At 43.9% G+C, this 27,212-nt stretch overlaps 1 protein-coding gene across 1 annotated transcript in view; it reads right to left on the bottom strand.

Annotated features, from left to right (window-relative positions):
* Positions 1-224: 224 nt before the first annotated feature.
* The window catches only part of CEP126 (centrosomal protein 126), a 105,741-nt gene continuing 78,753 nt past the window's right edge, over positions 225-27,212 (bottom strand). The window contains exons 8-13 of the mRNA XM_068266853.1: positions 23,281-23,421; positions 22,727-22,848; positions 10,019-10,100; positions 8,242-8,436; positions 5,198-5,265; positions 225-418 (exon numbers count right to left, since the gene is read on the bottom strand). Coding sequence (XP_068122954.1) covers positions 314-418; positions 5,198-5,265; positions 8,242-8,436; positions 10,019-10,100; positions 22,727-22,848; positions 23,281-23,421 — 713 coding nt within the window. The 3' untranslated portion in view covers positions 225-313. The remainder of the gene's footprint in view (positions 419-5,197; positions 5,266-8,241; positions 8,437-10,018; positions 10,101-22,726; positions 22,849-23,280; positions 23,422-27,212) is intronic.

The following is a 27,212-nucleotide window of genomic DNA, read 5'->3' as shown; positions in this document are numbered from 1 at the left end:
CACCTCGGGTTCTCTTTAATAAGATTGGTGCTGTCTGAGATTAGAAAGAGTTCCTTATGTGGCTACATTAGATGCAGATACTACTTTGCTGATTTTTGTTTTTTTAATAATAAATTATTTTCATAAATGCAAAATGCAATTGACCATTATCTAAAAAACTCATTAAAATGTACAATGTGTGCTTTACAATGAAAGGAAAAAAATATATAATATACACTCAAAAATTATAAATATACATACATATATATATTTATATATACACATTACTTTACAACAGTAGATTTTAGCTGCATCACTTAACGGAACAGAAAAATCAGTATCTCCTCTGCAGCCGCGTGCGGGGGTCAGCGGACAGGCTGCGAAACTTGTGCGACGCAACCGCGTTCTCTGCTAGCTGGGCTGGAATGTGGTGAATACTCTGCAAAACAAAGGCAAACACATTGATTATACATAGGAATAGCTTCATTGATAATACACAATGATAAAAAAAATCCTTACATTAGAACATTAAAATAAAGCTACATAATAACATTTAAAAAAAAAATCGTATTTTAGCTTTTAATTATTGCACTAGTAGACCGAAGCCCGTTTAAAAACTGCCTCTGGGTCTCTGTGACACCGCTGCCCGCATCTTAGTGCGCATGCACGTGCACCCGCCCGCCGTGGGCACGCTCCGGTTCCGCTGTCCGTGCTGCACTTGCGCAGTGGCACAAACACACGGGGACAGGATGACGCAGGGACAGTTAGGGGTTTTATTATATAAGATGCCTTAGTAATAATGGTAGCAGTAAGTAGATGAGGGCGGCACCAATAGCACCGCAGGCTGGTGGTGCGCAGTTATTTCTTAAGGAGGCCACACACCATACAATTTTTTAAATATCTGTAAATTTAAGAATTGCAATCAATTTTTCTGACTGATTGTAACATTTCAAAAATCTGACCAATGTACCACACACCTATGTTCAATTTTTCCCCAATTATGATAAAAATGATTGGAAACTCTGACAAAATTGCTAGGGTGTGTATATTAATAAATTGACAATCTACCACACACTATACAATCTTTAGAAAGATTGAAGAAAAATATCTGGCATACCGGATCGATCAAAATCAAAGAAAACGGGAAATCCGATCTGATTTTTCAGTCAAATGAAAAAAAAGCTTTTGATTTTTTGGGGAGATCCTATCGTTTTTAGCGAATCGCCGTAAAATCGGATCATTTTATGGTATCGTGTGTGGCCACCTTAAGCATGACCGGTAGTAGAAAGCAGACGAGGCACCAATCCACCGTCTCCTCATTTACAGTAGAATCTCGTTATAGTAAACCTCTGGATATAGTAAATTGAGTCCTCAGGTCCCAGCAACTGTGTCTGTATAAATATACAATGCATGACCAATTCTGATAGAGTAAACCATTTCCTGGTCCCTTGCAGTTTACTATAAAGGGATTCTACTCCAGCACCAGCACAGACAGTACAGCAGACTGAGATACCAGTCTAACAGCCGTCTCACGGGTAAATACCATGACCCCCTCACAGACAACATGTACCGTATCTGCCGCCCAATAAGCCGCTTCGGAATATAAGACACACGTAGGTTTAGTGGGCAAAAAACAGGGAATATATATATATATATATATATATATATATATATATATATATATATATATATATATACAGTGGTGTGAAAAACTATTTGCCCCCTTCCTGATTTCTTATTCTTTTGCATGTTTGTCACACTTAAATGTTTCTGCTCATCAAAAACCGTTAACCATTAGTTAAAAATAACATAATTGAACACAAAATGCAGTTTTAAATGATGGTTTTTATTATTTAGTGAGAAAAAAAAACTGAAAACCTACATGGCCCTGTGTGAAAAAGAAATTGCCCCCTGAACCTAATAACTGGTTGGGCCACCCTTAGCAGCAATAACTGCAATCAAGCGTTTGCGATAACTTGCAACGAGTCTTTTACAGCGCTCTGGAGGAATTTTGGCCCACTCAGAAACAAACTCATTCTTTGCAGAATTTTTGTAATTCAGCTTTATTTGAGGGTTTTCTAGCATGAACTAACTTTTTAAGGTCATGCCACAACATCTCAATAGGATTCAGGTCAGGGCTTTGACTAGGCCACTCCAAAGTCTTCATTTTGTTTTTCTTCAGCCATTCAGATGTGGATTTGCTGGTGTCTTTTGGGTCATTGTCCTGCTGCAGCACCCAAGATCGCTTCAGCTTAAGTTGACGAACAGATGGCCGGACATTCTCCTTCAGGATTTTTTGGTAGACAGTAGAATTCATGGTTCCATCTATCACAGCAAGCCTTCCAGGTCGTGAAGCAGCAAAACAACCCCAGACCATCACACTACCACCACCATATTTTATTGTTGGTATGATGTTCTTTTGCTGAAATGCTGTGTTACTTCTACGACAGATTTAACAGGACACACACCTTCCAGAAAGTTCAACTTTTGTCTCGGCGGTCCACAAGGTATTTTCCCACAAGTCTTGGCAATCATTGAGATGTTTTTTTAGCAAAATTGAGACGAGCCTTAATGTTCTTTTTGCTTAATAGTGGTTTGCGCCTTGGTTATCTGCCATGCAGGCCGTTTTCACCCAGTCTCTTTCTTATGGTGGAGTTGTGAACACTGACCTTAATTGAGGCAAGTGAGGCCTGCAGTTCTTTAGATGTTGTCCTAGGGCCTTTTGTGGCCTCTCGGATGAGTTTTCTCTGCACTCTTGGGGTAATTTTGGTCGGCCAGCCACTCCTGGGAAGGTTCATCACTGTTCCATGTTTTTGCCATTTGTGGATAATGGCTCTCACTGTGATTCGCTGGAGTCCCAAAGCTTTAGAAATGGCTTTATAACCTTTACCAGACTGATAGATCTCAATTACAGTACTTTTGTTCTCATTTGTTCCGGAATTTCTTTGGATCTTGGCATGATGTCTAGCTTTTGAGGTGCTTTTGGTCTACTTCTCTGTGTGAGATAGCTCCTATTTAAGTGATTTCTTGATTGAAACAGGTGTGGCAGTAATCAGGCCTGGGGGTGACTACAGAAATTGAACTCAGGTGTGATAAACCACAGTTAAGTTATTTTTTAACAAGGGGGGCAATCACTTTTTCACACAGGGCCATGTAGGTTTTGAGTTTTTTTCCTCACTAAATAATAAAAACCATTATTTAAAACGGCATTTTGTGTTCAATTATGTTATCTTTGACTAATAGTTAACGGTTTTTGATGAGCAGAAACATTTAAGTGTGACAAACATGCAAAAGAATAAGAAATCAGGAAGGGGGCAAATAGTTTTTCAATATATATATATATTAAACCTGGTGTGCCCATGTTCCAGGAGCGTCTTGTAGATGTTCTCCTCCAATTGGTGTCCCCCATGTGTTTTCTTCTGTTTTCAGTGTGCTTCCTTCTGTCCCCAGTGTGTACCCTTCTGTCTGTGCGTCCCCTTTTATCCCCAGTGTGTCACTGACATCCCCTGTGTGTCTGCTAAGTCCCCTTCTGTCCCTAGTGTGTACCCTTCTGTCTGGGTGTCCCCTTCTATCCCCAGTGTGTCCCCGGCTCGCCGTGTGTCTGCTCTGTCCCCAGTGTGTTCCCTTCTGTCTCTGTGCATCTCCTTCTGTCCCCAGTGTGACACTGGCTCTCCCTATGTGTTCGCTCTGTCCACAGTGTGTCCCCTTCTGTTTCCGTGTGTCCCCGGTTCTCCCTGTGTATCCTATCCCCCGTGGGAGGTCGACCGGCTATGCTTTTTCCACAGAGTGCTTTTCTACAGGATAAAAGAAATGCGGAGACTCCCCCTTGAGAAGATTGGTTAGTCCAAAACCTGTCAGATTTTTATTGACTACTGTAAATGAAAGAAACATGGGGAAAAAAATAATTTATGGCGCATTTTACGCTGGGAGATGTACTTCTTATAAATATATATTTTACATTTTGCAATGTTTCACAACAGTGGTCCTTTCAGAGAGGGGTTTGACACAAACAGATAGGCCTTCTAACTCGCTACACAACTTAAACTATACCTGAGATGTAAAACGAATAATAAAATATACATACCTGGGGCTTCCTCCAGTTTAAGCTCATCGGTCCCTCGCCGTTCTCCTGCAGTGTCTGGATCCTTTGCAATTTGGCCCGGTAATCCGGCCAGTCAGCACAGGCACAGTGCGCGCGCTCCTCAGTCTCCTGCACAGTACTGCGCAGGAACAGAATGTTCCCAGCGACATGAGCGTGAAATGGTACCACGCACGTGGCCAAGCCGCGAATGTGCAGTTTCCCCCGATTGGCCGAAATACCGGGCCAAATTGCAAAGGATCCAGGCAGCGGAAGACGGCAAAGGATCAATGAGCCTGAACTGCGCTGGAGGAAACCCCAGGTATGTATATTTTTTTTGTTTTACATCTCAGGTTTATTTTAAAGGGAGGGGGTGTGGTCAGGACTGCCAACACTCAGACCATGCGAGAAAATCCTGAGCCATGTGGGCTGTAGGGGAGATCTCAGCAACAGTCAAATGACTGCAAAATAAATAAGGTGTCCAGTAAATTGTTCACTTAGAGAGGAACTGTCGCGAAAATCTTAACATTTAAAACACATACAAAGAAGAAGTACATTTCCTCCTGATTAAAATGAGCCATATATTACTTCTCTCCTATGTTGCTGTCACTTACAGTAAGTAGTAGAAATCTGACATTACCAACAGGTTTTTAGTTAGTCTATCTCTTCATGGGGGCTTCTTAGCATGGCCTTTATTCTTTATAAAGACATTCCCTGAAAAAGGATTTATACAATGATGCTGGGAAGCCTCCCTGCTCACTGTACACTTTTCTGGCAGTTGGACGGAGCAACTGCCATTCACTAAGTGCTTTTAAAAATAAAGATAACCCTAAGAACCCCCTATGAGAACAAAATGTGTCGGTAATGTCAGATTTCTACTTGCTGTAAGTAACAGATATATAGGAGAAAGGTAGGTTATGGCTCATTTTACTCTGGAAGAAACCTACTTCTTATCTGTATATGTTTACATGTATTTTAAATGTTAAGATTTTCACGACAGAGGTCCTTTAAGACAATAACTGTGCCTGCACTTCTGGAGAAAGTAATGCTATGTTTACTGAAAACTCTGGAGATGGGCTTTCCACTGAAGAAGAAAGCATTGTAAAAACATGAATGGATAAGGGCGACCCTGGAACTCACCAGTGCTGCTTTCATTGGGAAGCCATTTGCTGCCGCCGGAGCTTTGATCATGGTGTCCTGCTGCACATCTGAAACGGGCACACAAACAAATCACAGTGTAAATCCATGGCTATATATGAAGCATGACAAGAGAGCAGACATGTTTATGCCCATCTCTTCCATCAGCCAAATGCTGCTGATGCTATTTTTATAAGTAACTAACTATAGGCAGATGCCGAAACTAGAGTATTCACAAATGATGCACGGAATTAAGTCTTCTTTAAACAACAATGCAAGCCAACAAATGGCTGATTATTACAAGCATATGGGAAGGACAAATAAAACTCTCCAATTATCACTTTAAAAAAAAAAGAATATTTAGAAAAGATGTCTGCTGGCACAACGATCAGTCTGACTGTTTAACCACTTCCCCGCCACAGGTTATTTCCCCTTAAAGTGGACCCAAATTAAAAATACAAGATTTCAGAAATAAAATCTATTTTCTAAATTATAATAATAAATAGCAGCCTTTTTTCAGCTGCATGATGACAAATATAAAATATTATACATTTATTGGAGGAACCCCTCCCTTCCTTTCAAATTGCTGGGATTTTTCCGGCAAACTGGTGGAGTAGATGGTGTCCAGCAATGGAGGAATTGCTAATGGCTGCCCCCAGTATAACCCTAGCTATGAAAAGAGGAGGGGGAAAAGCATGCACTGAAATGATCACAGGTTTTAAGGAGTGTTCATTTATCTTTGTATGTGTCAGAGTGGTGCAACTTAATATTTTTAATTAAAAAAATGTTTGGTTTGAGTCCGCTTTAAAGGACAACTGTTAGGGCCCTTTCATACTAGGACGATTAGCAGCCGTTTACCGCTAATCGCCGACGATCGCTAGCGATTTTTAAAGAGCCAGTGCAATGTAATCTATATGGCAGGGATATCACTGCTGCGATCGCTGGTGATTCGTGATTAGCGCTATACATGCAGCATTTTTTCACAATTTACAGCGATCGCAATGTATTTCAATTGCGATCACTCAAAAAAACGTGAAAATGTCCAGTGAAAAACGCATTTATTGTGTATAAATCACTGCCGCAAAATGCTAAAGCCAATTGCTAGCGCTAATAGCTAGCGTTTTGTGACTGTAAGTGTGAATGGGCCCTAACAAAAGGGATAAGAAGGCTGCCATATTTATTTCCTTTTAAACAATACCAGTTGCCTGGCAGCCCTTCTGATCTATTTGGCTGCAGTAGTGTCTAAATCACACCAGAAACCAGCATGCAGATAATCTTGTTAGATCTGACAATAATGTCAGAAACAATTGATATGTTACCCATGCTTGTTCAGGGTCTATAGCTAGGCAGAGGACCAGCAGGATAGCCAGGCAACTGGTATTGTTTAAACGGAAATAAATATGGCAGCTTCCATATTCCTCCCGTTACAGTTGTCCTTTAAAAACCAGAGACATTTTCACATTTCACGCTCCTCCTATTCATTCGCCAAAAACTTGATCGCTACTTATAACACCAACATAATCTATATATATTATTTTTTACATAAATTAGGCTTTCTTTTGTGGTACTTTTTGCTAAGAATTTTTTTGTTTCGTATGCATTTTAAAGGGAATATGAAAAAAAAAAAAGATAAAATGATTATTTCTCAGTTTTCAGCCATTATAGTTTTAAAATAAGATGTGCTATGATAGATAAAACTCACACATATTATTTGACCATTTGTCCAAGTTATTACAACATTTAATTTTATGTTTCTAATACAATGTATGGCGACAATATTTTATTTAGAAATACAGGTGCATTTTTTCTGTTTTGTGTAAACTATATCAATAATTACAAGCCCTAATTTGCAAACAAATAAATATATTTTTAAACGATATCACTTTTTTTGTGTTATTTTGGTAACTATAGTGGAGGGGGAAATAAGGGATTCAAATTAATTAGGGATTTTTTATTTTATTTTAACATATGTACGTGTAATTTTATATTTGGCCACTAGATGTCCCAGCAGTATCCAGGAATGTAGTTTTCAGTGTAATCCCACTTTAAAGAGAATCTGTAGAAAATTAAAAAAAAGTATACTCACCTAAGGAGAGGTAAGGCTCTGGGTCCTATTGAGCTTTCCCGTTCCTCCTACGGTGCCCGGTCCCGCGCAGGATTCTCTGCCGCTGCTGGAGAATTCGGTAATTTTCGGGAACCTGAGTGTACCTGAACACGGACGCTCCGTACTGCGCATGAACGAGTGTGCGAGAATGCTTGCTCTCACAGTCCGGAGCAGCCATCTTTGGGAGCACTCGGGATCCCAAAGATTGCCGAAGCCTCCAGTGGAAGTGAACAGTCTCTGACCCATCGGTTGGAATCTGCTAACGGGGGATCCAGCACTGGAACGCGGGCACCGTAGGAGGAACAGGAAGGCTCTATAGGACCCAGAGCCTTCCCTTAGGTAAGTATCTGTTTTTTTAAATTTTATATTTGCTTCAAATTCTCTTTAAAGAGGAACTCCAGTGACAATAACCAAAAATACTTAATTTTTACAATAATTATGTATAAATGATTTAGTCAGTGTTTGCCCATTGTAAAATCTTTCCTCTCCCTGATTTACATTCTGGCATTTAGCATATGGTGACATTTTTACTGCTGGCAGGTGATGTCAGTGGAAGTAGCTGCTGCTTGCTTTTGTGGAAGTTGGAAACAACTGTTATTTCCCACAATGCAACAAGACTCCCACAGTGTGATGTCAACGCCATGGTCCTGACATCACACTGTGGGAGGGGTTTCACCACAATATCAGCCATACAGAGCCCCCCATGATCCGTTTGTGAAAAGAAAAATATTTCTCATGGGAAAGAGGGTATCAGCTACTGATTGGGATGAAGTTCAAACCTTGGTTATGGCTTCTCTTTAAGTCATGCTTAGTTCTATTGTTTTTATCACCTCTATTATCACCCTTCTAGAGATTCCTGTGCTGCAGTAGCTCCTACTGGCAGAGCTTCTACACTCAGTGCATTGATAGAGGTAGATGGGATGCTTCCGGCTCCTGTACTTACTGTGCAGCCTCTGATTAAGGCGATCCAGGGACTGGAGGAGCCTCTGTTCCTCTATAGACAGCGCAGTGTGTCCCGTGTTTGGAGATCGGTGCCTGTTTGCTTGCAGTGTTTGCATGGCAGCTAAGATCTCTCCATCCGTCGCAGATGTTTCCACCAGATTCTCTGCCAGCATAAACTGAGCCGTGCTTTCTGAAACTACAGATGGAGAATAACCCAATATAAACAAGAGCCTTGCAATTAGGTACAAGTAACAGTCTCACTTGTCAGGCCATTTCCAGCAAGCGCTTATCCACTCCGCCTGTGTAAGCTGGGCTTATTGTATTTTCTCTTCATTAAAACTTCACGAAAAAGCTTTAAAGAGGGGTCTAGAAATACAGAGGGTACATCAAAGCCCTGCTTAGTGCAGACTTCCATTAAAAGCCCATCCCTACAAATTTTTTTTGTTAAAACTTTACTCCCGCCCACCCTCACTAGTCTTTTAAAAGAAAAAAAAACACCTTAAAGGATACCACAACTGACATGTGGCATAATGAGATAGACATGGGTATGTACAGTGCCTAGCACACAAATAATTATGCTGTGTTCCTTTTTTTCTTTCTCTGCCTGAAAGAGGTAAATATCAGGTATGTAAGTGGCTGACTCAGTCCTGACTCAGACAGGAAGTGACTACAGTGTGACCTTCACTGATAAAAATTCCAACTATAAAACACTTTCCTAGAAGAAAATGGCTTCTGAGAGCAAGAAAGAGATAAAAAAGGGGGAAATTCTTATCAGTGAGGGTCACACTGTTGTCACTTACTGTCTGAGTCAGGACTGAGTCAGCCACTTACATACCTGATATTTAACTCTTTCAGGCAGAGAAAGAAAAAAAGGAACACAGCATAGTTATTTGTGTGCTAGGCACTGTACATACCCATGTCTATCTCATTATGCCACATGTCAGTTGTGGTATCCTTTAATATCATGATTTTGGGGTAAACAGTGAATGGCACAGCGACTATATGCTGTAGCTGAGCTGACCATACTCTGACCCCACTTGCAGCGCCACTCCCATTGACCACCGCAGGAGGGAACCTGAATGGCTGGCAGCTGAGCCACACCCCTTTCCCATGTCCTAGTTGGGAAGGATGGTCAGTGGCTCGCGCCTTACCAAACTCACTCCCACCTGGCTCACATAGGGGCACTACATACATACATACAACTATTACATGTTTCAGAGTTCTGCCTTAACATTAGTAAAAGAATAATTCAGCCATTCTTGCACAATTAAACTTAGATCCGCATGTCTGGCCTAACAATCTGCCATAAGTTCCTACTGTAGGCTGCTAATACCAGTTGGTGTTCTGGGAGATTTTCACTGACACTGCATAATATTTAGTAAGGAAAAAACACCTGACTGCCCTTCAAAGTGGATCTAAACGCAGAACTTCCTCTCTACTCTAAGAGATAAGCAACAGCGTGATAACCTTTAAAGAAAAACATTTCTTTGTTACAGCTTTTAGAGCTCCTACAGAGATCCTGCAGTGTGGTTGCTTCCTGCTTTGCTGGGAGCACAGAAAGGGTTAACCTCCTGTGTTTACATGTTAGCAGAGAACTTGGCAGAAGGCTGACAGCTCAAATTACACTCGCTGATTACTTGCAGATAAGGGAGAATTAGAAAGGCTATTCTCTGTGAAACACATACAGGGTGAATTGCTCCGGTGTTTTCCTTGTCTCCTGTGCAAGAATTTAGGTCCACTTTAAAATAGAAAATGCAGCGTGACAATACATTACATACCATCGCTGGAGCCTGACGCGCTGTGCGCCTGCCCTGGCTCATGTGTACTCAGGAATGGACGTATCCTCACCGTGTGGTAGTTCTGTTTACACAAAAAAGCAATAAAAAAAATCATAAACAACTACTGAGATAATTATCATGAATACATTTACAAATGGCTGGATATTTCTCTTTATAACTCTTGGGCTACATTCACAGCAGGCATTACGACTCCTGCAACACAAAAGAATGGAAAAGTCGCGTTGCATGTTGTATGACTGTTGCGTTCTATACAGTGAAGCACATAGTCAATGAAAAGTATGCTTCACTGTCACTGTTAACGCACGCGTTTTGTGGTAACTCACTGTGAACGCTGCATAAGTGTTGCATTAAAGTGTAACTTTCCATATCACAATGTAGCCGTTACCTCTCAGCGTAACGCCCCACTGTAAATGTAGCCTTAACTTTCATCCCTACATGAGTAGGCTAACTTTTAGGATGTGTAAAATTCCTGAAGGTTTCCTGCATTCAGTCAACAATGTATCTATTTTACTTGGTTGTCTGGTTAGGTCCATTACAGAACTTTAATTAATCATTACCCAGAATCCTCATTCTGATTGTGGGTGGCCTTTCCCTGTATAAAACACTGCTTGGCTATCTGTATCTTCTGACCTCTAGAGAGGAGAAGGGGGACGATAAGTGGGAGTGAGCTGTGTCAGGAAATAATGTTGCTGATTGGTTGTGATTTACCAGACTGCTAAAAACCCATATTGATTGTTGTGATCAATTTAAAGAGGAACTTCAGTGAAAATAATGTAATTGTGTAATTATTGTAATTTTTACAATAATTATGAATAAATGATTTACGGTAGTTAGTGTTTGCCCACTGTAAAATCGTCCTCTCCCCGATTTACATTCTGACGTCTATCACATGGTGACATTTTTACTGCTGGCAGGTGATGTCACTGGAAGGAGATGCTGCTTGCCTTTTTGGCAATTGGAAACAGCTGTAAACAGCTATTTCCCATAATGCAACGAGGTTCACAGACAGGAAACTGCCAGGACAATGGTCCCTGGGTTCCTGTGGGAAGGGTTTCACCACAATATCAGCCATGCAGAGCCCCCTGATGATCTGTTTGTGAAAAGGAACAGATTTCTCATAGGAAAGGGGGTATCAGCTACTGATTGGGATAAAGTTCATGTCTTGGTGACGGTTGCTCTTTAAGTTGAAAGCGTGTATGAGATGTGCAGATAATAGCCCACGAGAAAATCCACAGCTGTACCTCTATTGCCTACACACTGATCACATGACAGTCCAGACATCACAACATGCCCATTACACTCAGGGCCTGAGCCCACTAATGCAGTTGTGCCCGCTTCTGTCCGCTTTTCAGCATCTGTAACACTGATGTGTAACGGAAAAGCGGACACAACTGCATCAGTGGGCTCTGGCCCTTATGGATCTGTCCGTAATGCATTCTGTGTTGGAGATGGCATGCAGGGGCAGACATATGCTGCGCAGCGCACTGTGGTCCCGTGTCCTGTAGGTCCCATGCACTTGCTCCACAGTCAGGGCCAGATTATCCTCTAGAACCCTAGTTTCTCAACGTGTGGTACGCGTACCCAAAGGGGTACTTCTGATGGTTTCAGGGGGTACTCAGGCGTGATATACTTAACCAAGAATAACAAATTTAGAGTTTTAGAAAATGATAAAACTTAAACAACACCAAATTATTATTTGAGATAAATAAAAGCAATAGTAAATGCTTGGAAATTGTTTAGAACCAATTATCATGTATTACGATTAAATATAGATTTGTCAAGGGGTACTTGTGATAATGTTTACTATGTTAGGGGTACTTGGTGAGTACAGGGTTTTAAAAGGGGTACATACCAATAAAATATTGAGAAACACTGCTCTAGGGTCATGAATGTGTTGTCACCCCCTTGTGGCTGTTTCTTATTATGACTACTGTATGTAATTTGTGAAGTGCTGCAGAAGAAATACAAATACACAATCATAATATGGTAGTGAGACTTTAGACAATGGTAGGGATTACATTGCGAGCTCCTCTGAGGGACAGTCAGTAACATGACTGCACTCTGTAAAAAGCAAACACCGTGGATGTTATCAGTGTTATATAGATACAGAATAATAAAATAATAATAATGGTAAATTGAGCCAGATTACTGGGACCGATACCAGTCGAACGGAAACACTCAGGACGACGACGAGCTACGCATCAGTGCTCATGGGGCTGGAGGACGCCCTGGGTGAGTATAAAATCTTTTTATTCCCCCATCACAGGTACACTTTAAACCATATGTGCCCTAAAATATGCTGTCATAAATAAACTGTGCCACCCCCAGCATATGAGGCTGAACTACGAGACCCGCAATACATTTCCATAATGGTGTGCTGGCATGTGAAGGGGTTGTGGGGGAGATGAAATAATCAGACATTGTGTAACCACTTTCATTCAGACATCTGCCTGCGCATGAAGTCATGTCGCCTGTAATCTGCTCGGCGGTCATTAGCTGCCATGTTTACACAATGATGAAAACACACTGATGATATGCAGCCGACCCATGATCTGAATAGACAGCAGTGATTTACAGCACTAGAAACAGCTGCACTTTCCCTCACACTAGTCCTCTCCCTTTCACAGTACATTGCATGCTGCATGCAGGGAACACGGGACACAGCTGCACTTTCCCTCACACTCCTCTCCCTCTCACAGTACATCATACGCTGCATGCAGGGAACACGGGACATAGCTGCACTTTCCTCACACTCCTCTCCCTTTCACAGTACATCACACGCTGCATGCAGGGAACACGTGACATAGCTGCACTTTCCACCACACTCCTCTCCCTTTCACAGTACATCACATGCTGCATGCAGGGAACACGGGACATAGCTGCACTTTCCCCTCACACTCCTCTCCCTTTCACAGTACATCACACGCTGCATGCAGGGAGCACGGGACATAGCTGCACTTTCCCCCACACTCCTCTCCCTTTCACAGTACATCACACGCCGCATGCAGGGAACACGGGACATAGCTGCACTTTCCCCTCACACTCCTCTCCCTTTCACAGTACATCACACGCTGCATGCAGGGAACACGGGACACAGCTGCACTTTCCCCTCACACTCCTCTCCCTTTCACAGTACATCACATGCTGCATGCAGGGAACACGGGACACAGCTGCACTTTCCTCACACTCCTCTCCCTTTCACAGTACATCACACGCTGCATGCAGGGAACACGGGACATAGCTGCACTTTCCCTCACACTCCTCTCCCTCTCACAGTACATCACACGCTGCATGCAGGGAACACGGGACATAGCTGCACTTTCCCTCACACTCCTCTCCCTCTCACAGTACATCACACGCTGCATGCAGGGAACACGTGACATAGCTGCACTTTCCCCCACACTCCTCTCCCTTTCACAGTACATCACATGCTGCATGCAGGGAACACGGGACATAGCTGCACTTTCCCCTCACACTCCTCATCCTTTCACAGTACATCACACGCTGCATGCAGGGAACATGGGACATAGCTGCACTTTCCCCCACACTCCTCTCCCTTTCACAGTACATCACACGCCGCATGCAGGGAACACGGGACATAGCTGCACTTTCCCCTCACACTCCTCTCCCTTTCACAGTACATCACATGCTGCATGCAGGAAACATGGGACATAGCTGCACTTTCCCCTCACACTCCTCTCCCTTTCACAGTACATCACACGCTGCATGCAGGGAACACGTGACATAGCTGCACTTTCCCCCACACTCCTCTCCCTTTCACAGTACATCACATGCTGCATGCAGGGAACACGGGACATAGCTGCACTTTCCCCTCACACTCCTCTCCCTTTCACAGTACATCACACGCTGCATGCAGGGAACACGGGACATAGCTGTACTTTCCCCCACACTCCTCTCCCTTTCACAGTACATCACACGCTGCATGCAGGGAACACGGGACATAGCTGCACTTTCCCCTCACACTCCTCTCTGTATCACAGTACATCACATGCTGCATGCAGGGAACACGGGACACAGCTGCGCTTTCCCTCACAGGCCTCTCCCTTTCACAGTACATCACACGCTGCATGCAGGGAACACGGGACATAGCTGCACTTTCCCCTCACACTCCTCTCCCTCTCACAGTACATCACACGCTGCATGCAGGGAACACGGGACACAGCTGCACTTTCCTCACACTCCTCTCCCTTTCACAGCACATCACATGCTGCATGCAGGGAACACGGGACACAGCTGCACTTTCCTCACACTCCTCTCCCTTTCACAGCACATCACATGCTGCATGCAGGGAACACGGGACACAGCTGCACTTTCCCCCACACTCCTCTCCCCTTCACAGCACATCACACGCTGCATGCAGGGAACACGGGACACAGCTGCACTTTCCCCCACACTCCTCTCCCCTTCACAGCACATCACATGCTGCATGCAGGGAAAACGGGACACAGCTGCACTTTCCCCTCACACTCCTCTCCCTTTCACAGTACATCACATGCTGCATGCAGGGAACATGGGACATAGCTGCACTTTCCTCACACTCCTCTCCCTTTCACAGTACATCACACGCTGCATGCAGGGAACACGGGACACAGCTGCACTTCCCTCACACTCCTCCCCCTTTCACAGTACATCACATGCTGCATGCAGGGAACACGGGACATAGCTGCACTTCCATCACACTCCTCTCCCTTTCACAGTACATCACATGCTGCATGCAGGGAACAAGGGACACAGATGCACTTCCCTCACACTCCTTTCCCTTTCACAGTACATTACACGCTGCATGCAGGGAACACGGGACATAGCTGCACTTTCCCCTCACACTCCTCTCCCTTTCACAGTACATCACACGCTGCATGCAGGGGACACGGGACATAGCTGCACTTTCCTCACACTCCTCTCCCTTTCACAGCACATCACACGCTGCATGCAGGGAACACGGGACACAGCTGCACTTTCCTCACACTCTTCTCCCTTTCACAGTACATCACATGCTGCATGCAGGGAACACGGGACACAGCTGCACTTTCCTCTCACACTCCTCTCCCTTTCACAGTACATCACACGCTGCATGCAGGGGACACGGGACATAGCTGCACTTTCCTCACACTCCTCTCCCTTTCACAGCACATCACACGCTGCATGCAGGGAACACGGGACATAGCTTCACTTTCCTCTCACACTCCTCTCCCGTTCACAGTACATCACACGCTGCATGCAGGGGACACGGGACATAGCTGCACTTTCCTCACACTCCTCTCCCTTTCACAGCACATCACACGATGCATGCAGGGAACACGGGACATAGCTTCACTTTCCCCCACACTCCTCTCCCCTTCACAGCACATCACACGCTGCATGCAGGGAACACGGGACACAGCTGCACTTTCCCCCACACTCCTCTCCCCTTCACAGCACATCACATGCTGCATGCAGGGAAAACGGGACACAGCTGCACTTTCCCCTCACACTCCTCTCCCTTTCACAGTACATCACATGCTGCATGCAGGGAACATGGGACATAGCTGCACTTTCCTCACACTCCTCTCCCTTTCACAGCACATCACATGCTGCATGCAGGGAACACGGGACACAGCTGCACTTCCCTCACAGGCCTCTCCCTTTCACAGTACATCACATGCTGCATGCAGGGAACAAGGGACACAGATGCACTTCCCTCACACTCCTCTCCCTTTCACAGTACATTACACGCTGCATGCAGGGAACACGGGACATAGCTGCACTTTCCCCTCACACTCCTCTCCCTTTCACAGTACATCACACGCTGCATGCAGGGAACACGGGACACAGCTGCACTTTCCTCACACTCTTCTCCCTTTCACAGCACATCACATGCTGCATGCAGGGAACACGGGACACAGCTGCACTTTCCTCTCACACTCCTCTCCCTTTCACAGTACATCACACGCTGCATGCAGGGAACACGGGACACAGCTGCACTTTCCTCACACTCCTCTCCCTTTCACATCACATCACACGCTGCATGCAGGGAACACGGGACACAGCTGCACTTTCCTCACACTCCTCTCCCTTTCACAGTACATCACACGCTGCATGCAGGGAACACGGGACATAGCTTCACTTTCCCCTCACACTCCTCTCCCTTTCACAGCACATCACACGCTGCATGCAGGGAACATGGGACATAGCTGCACTTTCCTCTCACACTCCTCTCCCTTTCACAGCACATCACACGCTGCATGCAGGGAACACGGGACACAGCTGCACTTTCCCCCACACTCCTCTCCCCTTCACAGCACATCACACGCTGCATGCAGGGAACACGGGACATAGCTACACTTTGACCTGCGCAAAAGCAACACATAGCAAACAATTAGATCTCATGGTGGCCCAACCTGTAACTGATTTTATCTCAGTAGTTATAAAAGCTAAACAGGATCTTTAACCCAAAATTTAATTTTATTCTAATCAGTAGCTGATACCCCCTTTCCCTCGAGAAATCTTTACCTCCTGTCGAATAGATCATTAGGGTCGTCTGTATGGCTGATATTGTAGTGAAACCCCTCCTACGGTGTGATGTCAGGGCCATGGTCCTAACAGTTTGCTGTTTGTAAACCTCGTTGCATTGTGGAAAATAACAGCTTTTTCCAACTGCCAGGCAAGCAGTATCCCTCTCTCTGCATAGAACTCTAGGCAACAAACATTCCATACAGATCACCTGGCAGAACTAAAGATGTGACCACCAGTGATAAATTTCAAAAGGTAAATCAGGGAGAGGGAATATTATACAATGGGCAAACACTGACTAAATAATCTATACATACATATTGTAAACCATAAGAAATGTTATTCATTATGTTATTTTCACTACAGTTCCTCTTAAAGGTGGTCATACATCTAGCGATTTTAGTGGCCAATTGTCAATAATAATTGTCGATCAGGCATGCTCTTATTTTTTATCAGATTTGATGAATCTTGGCAGTCGATCACCGCAGTCTGATAAATAACCACTAGAGGGGTTGCATATAATTTACCCATCTGAAATGTGAGAAGATGCCACTCTTTGTCATGGCAGGGCTGAGATTTATCAACACATTACCAACAGTTGTTTCTTCTTAATCTGTTCTAACCAGCAGGGAGAACAGTTCTGCATAATAATAAGAACCTTCTTAAATCCTAGCTAATAGTGGCAGTTTAGGATGAATTTCTAGAGCTGCTCTACAGTTAAGAAAAGTGCAAATCCATCCCTAAACTAGCGCAGATTAAGAAGTGCTTGATAGCAGTTCTACAGGTGTAGAACTGCAGGCTAGACATGATATGTGAGGTGCTCCTCCCCCCTGCTGAATTCCTCCTCAGAGCCTGCTGCTATCAATACAGCAGGTGTGTTGGTTACCACAGCAACAGCAATTCCCTCACACACTGCACTGTCTGAAAGACCTTCCTAGCTCCTCCTATTATACAACAGTATTAGAAGGAATCTGCACTATCTAATGATTTCTTAGGATGTCTGAGACAGTTCTGCCCGGATTTCTAAAAACCTACCAATATTTTGTTTTAGACACTCTTGATAAATCTGGCCCTGAGAGTGGTGATTCTTGTTCACTTGGTGAATTACCACTCCCATTCTGCATTATTATTATTATTTAGTATTTACATAGCGCCGACATCTTCCACAGCGCTGTACAGAGTATATTGCCTTGTCCGTCAGAGGCGCTCACAATCTAATCTCTACCACAGTCATATGTCTATGTATGTATGGTGTAGTGTATGTATCATAGTCTTGTGCCAATTTTAATGAGAAGCCAATTAACGTATCTGTATGTTTTTAGGATGTGGAAGAAAACCAGAGTGCCCGGAGGAAACCCAGACAGACACGGGGAGAACTTACAAACTCCGTGCTGATGTTGTCCTGGCTGGGTTTCAAACCGGGGTCCCAGCGCTGCAAGGCAAGAGTGCTAACTACTACGCCACAGTCTATTGTGCATACTCTCTCCCTTGCCCCTTATGAACTGTCAAGTTAGGGGCTGCTCATCTATATTTAAAAAAAAAGAATCCAGTAAGTGGGAAAGTGTTTGGGCTTCAGTAGTTTCTGGGTCTCACTTCTGGGACAGATATGCTGCCAATGTAAGCAGAATGGCTGACCTGTAGGCGTATTTGGAGTTATGATTCAAGAAGCATTGGAAGAAGAGAATCAGCAAAATAGCCAGGCAAACAGCAGGTTTAAAGGATAACTACCGTATATACTGGCGTATAAGACGACCCCCCAACTTTTCCAGTTAAAATATAGAGTTTAGGATATACTGTACTTGCCGTATAAGACTACCTCTCTCCCAGCGTACACCAAATAAAATGTAAAAAACATCATAAACCGGAGCTATGTATGAAGATACTGGTGCTGTACTGTATGTGGTACCCAGTACATAACAGTATATAGGCGATTGACTGGTTGGATTGGTCAACTCTCCCTCTCCCTAAGTGGATTGGTCAACTCTCCCTCTCCATAAGTGGATTGGTCAGCTCCCCCTGTCTCCCTGTTTATCGGAGCGGTATGGAAGAATAGATTGCGCTGTGCCCATAAAACACGCCTCTTTCACCCGTCTGGCCCACCCATGTATCCTATTTACCTCCTTCTCTGCCTCTCTGATCTCGCACATGTGCGCCTGCACCGCTTCACTACAGTTCTCAGCAGCTTGAGAGGCGGTAACAGGATAGGACGTATCACCCGGCTTCAAAGACACACAGGGCAAAAGATGACACCCAACTTTTCAGATTTTCAAGGGTTAAAAAGTATTCTTATATGCCAGAATATACAGTACTTACAAATGACTGACACCAATATGCCTCCCTAGACCCCAGGTGTTTCTCCCACCATATCTACATCTGCAAAAGCTCTGAAAAGCCTCAACATCACCCAGTCCCATGCACGCCTCCAGGACTTCTCAAGAACTGCTCCAACACTATGGAACTCCATACCTCCACCCATCAGGGCAGCCCCCTCCTTCAACATCTTCAAGAAAGCCCTCAAAACTCACCATTTCACTCTGGCCTACCACCCCTCACAAGTGCTCTAAACCTATGGTGTGTGATCTGGTTTTCTTGTATTCCTGTATAGTCTTTTTGCTGTTTGTCACCCCTAAATATTTTCTGTAACCTAAATTAATGTTCAGCGCTGCGTAATATGTTGGCGCTTTATAAATACAATAAATAAATAAACTTTGTTTACCTGCAACGACACTGCTCCATCATGCCTCTAGGTGGCACTGTTGAGTAGAGAGTAGACATCCTCTCTGTTTTAATACAGAGATAGATTATTTCTATTCAGGCCTGGATTTACAGGCGCCTATAGACACAGATGTCCTGGCAACTTAGACTTCACCCTCCATGAACCTAAAAACCCCGTCAAACTGCACCGCAAATGTGCTGGCTGGCCCAGCTGTCACTTCTCCCTTATTTCCCTTGCCTGTCATAGGTAGATGCAGGTGCCTCTTAGTATTAGGTAGCCAGATGTACCCTCAATAATGAGTAGCTAGAGATGCCCCAAGTGTTAGGTAGGTAGAGGAACATCAGTATTAAATAGCCAGAGGTGCCCCGACTGAAGGGAGATCTCGTCAGTGGAATACTAAGAGCTGGGTGAAAAACCATCATCAGGAGTCTGCATAGGGAAGGAGGGAGGGAGGTACTTAGGGAAGGGAGTGAGCCGCCATTCCATTATCAGGCGCCTGTAGGCACGTGCCTACAGTGCCCTATGGTAAATTTGTCCCTGTTTCTATTATATTATAACTATTGTACTTATTTTGTCGTTTACCCTCTGCCCTTTCTTTCTTTTTTTTTTTTTTAATCAAGCAACAATTACAATATCAAAAGATGATGCAAAATGAACCCAACATAAGAGGGCTTCAATGAAGCATGTTTCATTTAGTTGGGTACAGTACAAAAATGTACGCTGAGTTTGAAAAAAAAGTAAAAAAAATTAAAAATAATTTCTATTATCAAGTAGACCCAATGGCCACCGTGGAGTGCTGGGGTTGGTTGTAAACAAAGTCCTGGCCTTTCAGATTACTGTGCCTGTGATTCTTGCAGGTGTGAATGTAGGGGTGCGTACCCAGGGTGTCCCAGAGGGCATCAAAACTAAATTGTGTTTCATGCGACTAATTTTGACCCTGCTAAGGCCCGGTTCACACTTGCGGTTTAGTAAAAACCGCACCGGATGTCCGGACCGCACCGTATCCGGACCGGACCTGATCCGTACGGTTCCTATCCGGATCCGGTCCGTTTGCATCCGGTTTCCGTGCGGTGTGAACACGGTTGCGGTCCGGATCCGGTTTCTTAAGGAGATAACATCCTTTTAATTACCTGGGGTCTGGGAGGTCAGCAGAAGGGTCTGGGGTCATTGTTGGAGACAGGTGGACGTGTGGAGACCATCCGTGGATACAGAGACTGCAGTTGGGACCATGGATCCAGGCATTTACTCGTAAACTTGGGAATTCTCTCTGTTGTTACTCGTAAACCTGGGAATTCTCTCTGTTGTTCGCCTCCTTCAGCAGACATGTTGCTGGCAAAAAGAGCTCCAGCATGAAATCGCTGCTGCCCCACTCTTCGCTGGGCCCATGTGGTCCCCATCCAAAATGCATAGGAAGTGGGGTAGAACGTCCGGTTTTTGTAGCCAGTGTGTTGTGCGCTCTCCGGCTCTCATTGCTTTGTATTGGCCGGATGGTGCAGTCCGGCTCCGCTCCGGATACGGCTGCCGGAGGAGCCGGACCAAAAAATAGCGCATGTTGGAACGGACGCCGGAGTCCGGATCCGGCCCGGATCCGGTCCGGCTCCGGTCCGGCAGAACGGACGCATGTGAACGGACGCATAGGCTTTCATTGCCATGCCGTGCGTCCGTTCCGTCCGTTCTGAAAGCGGTCCGGCTCCGGCACGGCGATTCCGGACGGCCACCGCTAATGTGAACCGGGCCTTACACCCTGTAGAAGTAGAAGATGAGACCAGCTTGCATTACTTCAGCTGCGTCTACTAACACAATTCAAACTGCAGATAAAATTATATGGAGGCGAGCGAAATATCATAAAATAGAGTCTCTCCTGCCAAATACAAGAAAACATGGACCATATGGATGGAATAACAGTGCAGGTTAACAATGGAAATGAAATGTAACTCTCACATGGACTCTATTATGTGATTATGTGCTCTTCAGAGCGGTCACAGAGTGCTGCATGGAAACCCATCCAACTAACGAAGCAAAATCTACCACAGACTTGTACTGCAAGTGTCTCATGTGTAATAAGAACCAAATACAATGACGTTTACAGCGTTTTTTTCTTTTATACTCTTGTCTTTCTTGTTCTGTACGTTATAAAATTGAAAAAAAAGTTATATCAAAATGTTTCTTGAGAAGCAATATTCTACTGGCACGGATGTAAACTGCAGTTCAAATCGATGCGCAGCATCACATTTCACAGTCTTTGAAGAGCATCGGATCTCACCAAATCTCCACAGAGCATCAGATCTCACCAAATCTTCACAACACACAAGATCTCAGTGACTCTCCACAAAGCACCAGATCTCAATGAATCTCCACAGAGCATCAGATCAATGAATCTCCACAGAGCATCAGATCTCAGTGAATCTCCACAGAGCACCAGATCTTAATGAATCTCCACAGAGCATCAGATCTCAATGAATCTCCACAGAGCATCAGATCTCAATGAATCTCCACAGAGCATCAGATCTCAATGAATCTCCACCGAGCATCAGATCTCAATGAATCTCCACAGAGCATCAGATCTCAATGAATCTCCACAGAGCATCAGATCTCAGTGAATCTCCACAGAGCATCAGATCTAAGTGAATCTCCACAGAACATCAGATCTCAGTGAATCTCCACAGATAATCATATATCAGTGAATCACCACAGAGCATCAGATCTCAGTGAATCTCCACAGAGCATCAGATCTCGGTGAATCTCCACAAAGCATCAGATATCAGTGAATCTTCACAGAGTGATCAGATCTCAGTGAATCACCACAGAGCATCAGATCTCAATGAATCTCCACAGAGCATCAGATCTCAATGAATATCCACAGAGCATTAGACCTCAGTGAATTTCCACAGATCATCAAATCTCTGAATTTCCACAGAGCATCACATATCAGTGAAGTTCCAGTGAGTACTAGATAACAATGAATTCATGTAGATCATCAGATCACGGTAAATCTTAAGAAAGCACCAGATATCAGACTACTAATTCCCAGTGAATATCTAAATTGTACTGCATATTGGTATGTTTTCATCTGTGGGGATGCGTCGTTTTAGAAGGGGCAATTATGTTAAAGAGGTTTTTAAAGTAAACGCCTCATTTTTAGGAGACTTCAGAGTCTCTTTAAGTGATTTGATTGTTTAGATGGTTGGCGTGTGTATGTACTTGTCTTGTAAACAACTTGTTGTGCGGTTGGTCATGTTGTGTGCTTGGTTGTGCTTTATGTTGGACGTGTGTTAGAGTCTATAGCATCTCTGAGGTAACACTGTTTACACAAGAAGGAGAGAGGCAGTTCAAAAGGTACAAATTTAGTTCTGGCTCAGAGGAGAACATGTAGGTCTTTCACAGTTCTGGTAGACTTTATACATGTGTGGCACTATCTGTGTTACTATTCTAGTGGATTCCGTAACCTGGATGTGCGTTACCTGTGTGAGTGCAGGCCTCACGCCCGCTGATCCCGGCCTGCCCTTCCTCTGTTCTAGCAAAGCCTTGCGTTTACTCTCGTTGCTGTCTACAATGTGCCTCCTTCTCGGAAGGGTGACATAACCTAATAAGAAATGAGAAAAACCAACAATTCATACTCAAGTCATGATTTCTCTCCATGGCTGCCAGCTCATATTCACTGAGGACTGAATTAAAGTCTTGAAAGAAAAAAACAGGCAGAAGCAAAGGAGTCTAATGCCACTTACAGGGGGAAAGGGATTTACGGGGGACCCATGTCTTTGTAGCCCAGGGCCCCATTGGTGCTTTTAGTCCTGTCCCAACTCCCACATTAAATGTACAGGCAATTGATAGAGAAATGTATATTATTTAACACAGTCCAAAAAGACAGGGGAGTAAAGTGATTTACAACAGCTGATTTTCATTGGTCCAGTTCTAAGCTGCACGCATTTTCGGAACATTAACATAAAATTTGCATTAACTAAAATTGATGAGCCCCTCTCTGGCCATCTCTGCACCGTAATGTATGGAATCTTACCGTTAACAAAGGGAGAAGAGAACCCATTTATTCTAGAGAGAGATCTCCAGTTGCTCAGTGTTCCGCCGTCGATGATTACGTGAGACAAGTTAGGCCTCGTCTGCTGCACATTAGAGGGGAGGTCACCAGGCCGGACATCGCCTGAAACACAGAAGACAGCGTGAGAAAAGCCTGAAGCAGGGTTCACACTTTATGCAAAAAAATGAGGCTCGCGTCACACTGGGCATTAGTTTTTTTTTTTTTTTGCAGCATGATGTGAGGGTCACATTACACCGCAGCATCAAAAACAGCCTTCAGGCAGCAGGCCAAGCAGGAAATGAGGGTCTCTAGTGCTCACTTCCGGTGGCCTAAAAGACGAACTGCGCAGAAGTGTGGACAAATTGCGCGGTCAAAATAAGCTTCTGCGCATGCATGACGCAAAGACTTGCAGCGGCTGCTTTAAAATATCTGCGCCGCCATAGACTGACATGACTTCTGATTTGAGGCACGACACTGCTGAAGACGCCCGACAACAGACAGGTGCACTAGCAGCAGCCGAGCGTCAAATAGACACTTCCGCCGCAGTGCATCACAACGCAAAGGTATGAAAGGCCCCGTAGACTTTCATTACCGAGTGTTACCGTGCGAAATGCTTTTTTTCACATGTGTTTTTTTAAGGCAGGGTTCACACTTACTGAATATTCACATGCGAATGGTGAAGGTGTGAAAACGTGTTTGTCGTACAGCTAATGAAAGTCAATGGAGAATCACACTTCTGCTAAAATGTGCAAAATTACATCTGCATTTTCTCATGCGCAAGAAGACATCGCTTGCAGCATAAATTTCATACATTGCATACAAATTCACATCGACTAACATCAGCTGCAGCTAACATTTACTGTTATTAACCTCCTTAGCGGTATGCCTGACACTGTGTCGGGCATACCGCTCTGTGGCCCCAGGAGTCCCCCATAAATAAATAAATGTGACAAATGGCTGTAAATCCTCTAGCTAGCACTAGGCTAGCTAGTAAGAGTTTCCGGCACCCTCCAGCGATAACGCAGCCTCCTGGCACAGCTCCGGTCTCTCTATGGGGAGGATCGGGGTTGCGCATGACGTCATCTGCGATCCTCCCCATAGTGTAGACCGGAGCTGTGCGGGGAGGCTGCGCCAATCACTGGATCCAGGCTGGGTAACGTATAAACGGGGGAGCGGCGGGGATCAGGGGTGCCAGAGACTTCTTCTAGCTAGCCTAGTGCTAGCTAGAGGGTTTATAGCCATTTGTCACATTTATTAAAATATCGGGCAAAAAGTAACAAAACCTCCTGAGCGGCGTAACGCTCAGGAGGTTAATGAGGGGTACTAGTAATGAAATCAATAAAGAGTTCAAAACAGAGAAGCACTGGCAATAAATAAGGATAGTCTATAAGGTTAGAAATGAGGGAAACGTCTCTGGGGAAGTTGCAATCTTGGGGAGTGCTGGGGTCAGCCTAGGACAGGTTTGGCTCCAGTTAAATTCAAGAGGACTATACATGCATCAATTTATTCTCACCAATTTGAGGACTTTGGTTGGATCTGCTAGTGATCAATCATTAACCCTAGCTAACAGTGAATCTGCCTTCAGACGGCTTATTAATCAAAATGATTATTGGGCACAGCGGAAAATCATTCTGAAACGAATTGGGGAGACTTGACTTTTGCACATGGTTGTACTACATCCAGCGTTACAACTCATTTGCTCAGTCGAGTCTCGATCGTATTTCTGTTGAACTCAATGAGATCGGGGGAAACGCTGTGCTAACATCAGTCACTATTAACCAAACGATTTCCAATTAAGAATTGGGTCAGATTTGGGAGTCTATTAAACCGTGTTGACTTAGCTTTAGGTGCAAAGAAGGGTACAAAATTAAGGCTAGGCTTAAAGAGGAACTTCAGCCTAAACAAACATACTGTCATTAAGTTACATTAGTTATGTTAATTAAAATAGATAGATAATCTAATGTCTTACCCACCCTGTTTTAAAAGAACAGGAAAAGGTTTGTGATTTCATGAGGGCAGCCATCTTTTTGGTTGAAAGGAGGTGGCAGGGAGCATGAGACACAGTTCCAACTGTCCTGATCAACCCTTCCAGTTGCTAGGCAATGAGAACAACAACATCAGAAATCCCATCATGCTTTGCACAGCATCAGGGGAAAAATGCCCGGACAGTTTTCTTTGATGGGGTGGAGCTTAGCTAAAAATGCAGCTAAAAATGAGGCTTTGGTAAGAAAAACAAAGTTCTGATGCTGTGAAATGGTTAAAGAAACACCAAGCCTTTTCAGTTCTGCTGAGTAGATTTTTAGTCCGGAGGTTCACTTTAAAATTGGGGGTCAGGTCTTAAAACGGCTGATGATTCCTCTAAGGCTTATTGGCCCAGGCCTTGTAAGGTTTTTTGCCTTCCCCTGGATCAAATGGGATATGTGCAGGTTCAGGATGGTGTTTTATTTATTCATTTTTTTTCTGGTTGGACTTGATGGACAAATGTCTTTTTGCAACCAAACTATGTAACTACCATGTAACTATCATTGAGCAGAAAATAAGCAGTGAATATGTCGCCCTATTTTTGTAAACTTCAGATGTACTCAAAGCAGGATCAGTTCGGCTCATAGCCTTGAGAAAGGACTCCTGATGTTCAGCAGGTTTGTATAGAAGGGTACATTTGTTTGGGAATATCAAAGGATGGATATATTGGTTATTAAACTGGAGAATGCAAGTGGACCTAACAATCTGGGTTGGATATTTTTTAAAAAATTGCCTGTTATTAGCTGGCAAAAGCTTACAATCTTAACTTGGGACATATTGACAGGTTAAAGGGACTCCGAGCAGTGCAGAAACTATGGAAAGATGCATATCATTTTGAAGCTCTCTTTCTCCTCTTTCCAATGATATATAAACCGCCACCCTACGTCTTTTAGTTTTCGCTATTTTCGCGATCGAAATCGTGACAATTTCACAAAAATAGCGAAAACTAAAAGGAGTAGGGCTGCGGTTTATATATCATTGGAAAGAGGAGAAAGAGAGCTTCAAAATGATATGCATCTTTCCATGCACTTTTTGGAGTCCAGCATTTTATTACACAGGACGACTTTTCCCCAAAGTCGGCAGCTCCATTCAGCTCAATGCAATTAAATACAAGGAACCCAGGGGGATATAATTACAAACATCATGCTGGTAGGTGTGAGGATATAATTAATTAGTTGTGGGTATGCTTAAAGGCATACCCACAGGCACTGCTCGGAGTCCCTTTAAAGAATACCTGAAGTGCGAAGAATACGGAGGCTGCCACATTTATTTCCTTTTAAGCACTACCAGTTGCCTGGCTGTCCTACTGATCCTCTGCCTCTAATACTTTTAGCCATAGCCCCTGAACAAGCATGCAGCAGATCAGGTGTTTCTGACATTTTTTGTCAAATCTGACAAAATTAGCTGCATGCTTGTTTCTGATGAGATTCAGACACTACTGCAGCCAAACAGACCAGCAGGGCTGCCAGGCAATTGGTATTGTTTAAAAAGGAATACATTTGGCAGCCTCCATATACTTCTCACTTCAGGTTCCCTTTAAGTCAAAGTAAGAGTTGTCAGTTTCCAGCATCGAAAGAGACTTTGTAAAATCAGACAATTGCAGCGCTCCTCTGTAGTACAAATAATGTGATTAGGCTGCTAGGAGAGATATTAAGCAAACAGCCACAGTCTTACTAAAATAGGAGAAATATATAAATACATGGACTCCGGCACACTATGCAAAGAGAAATTATTAGCTTTATTAGAATAAAATCATTAAAATGAATAAAATTCACAGTAAAAAAATGGTCAAAGATGTCCCTAGCAAACATTAGAAAACCCAACCTTAGCTGTCTAGCAAAATATCCTGCGAAAATCTCACAGCGCATCCACACCACCATACACACTGCGAG

The sequence above is a fragment of the Hyperolius riggenbachi genome, chromosome 2, assembly GCF_040937935.1.
Source record: "Hyperolius riggenbachi isolate aHypRig1 chromosome 2, aHypRig1.pri, whole genome shotgun sequence".
Taxonomy (NCBI): Eukaryota; Metazoa; Chordata; class Amphibia; order Anura; family Hyperoliidae; genus Hyperolius; species Hyperolius riggenbachi.
The sequence above is the reverse complement of the archived record's forward strand: the minus strand, read 5'-3'. Positions and strand labels throughout refer to the sequence as shown.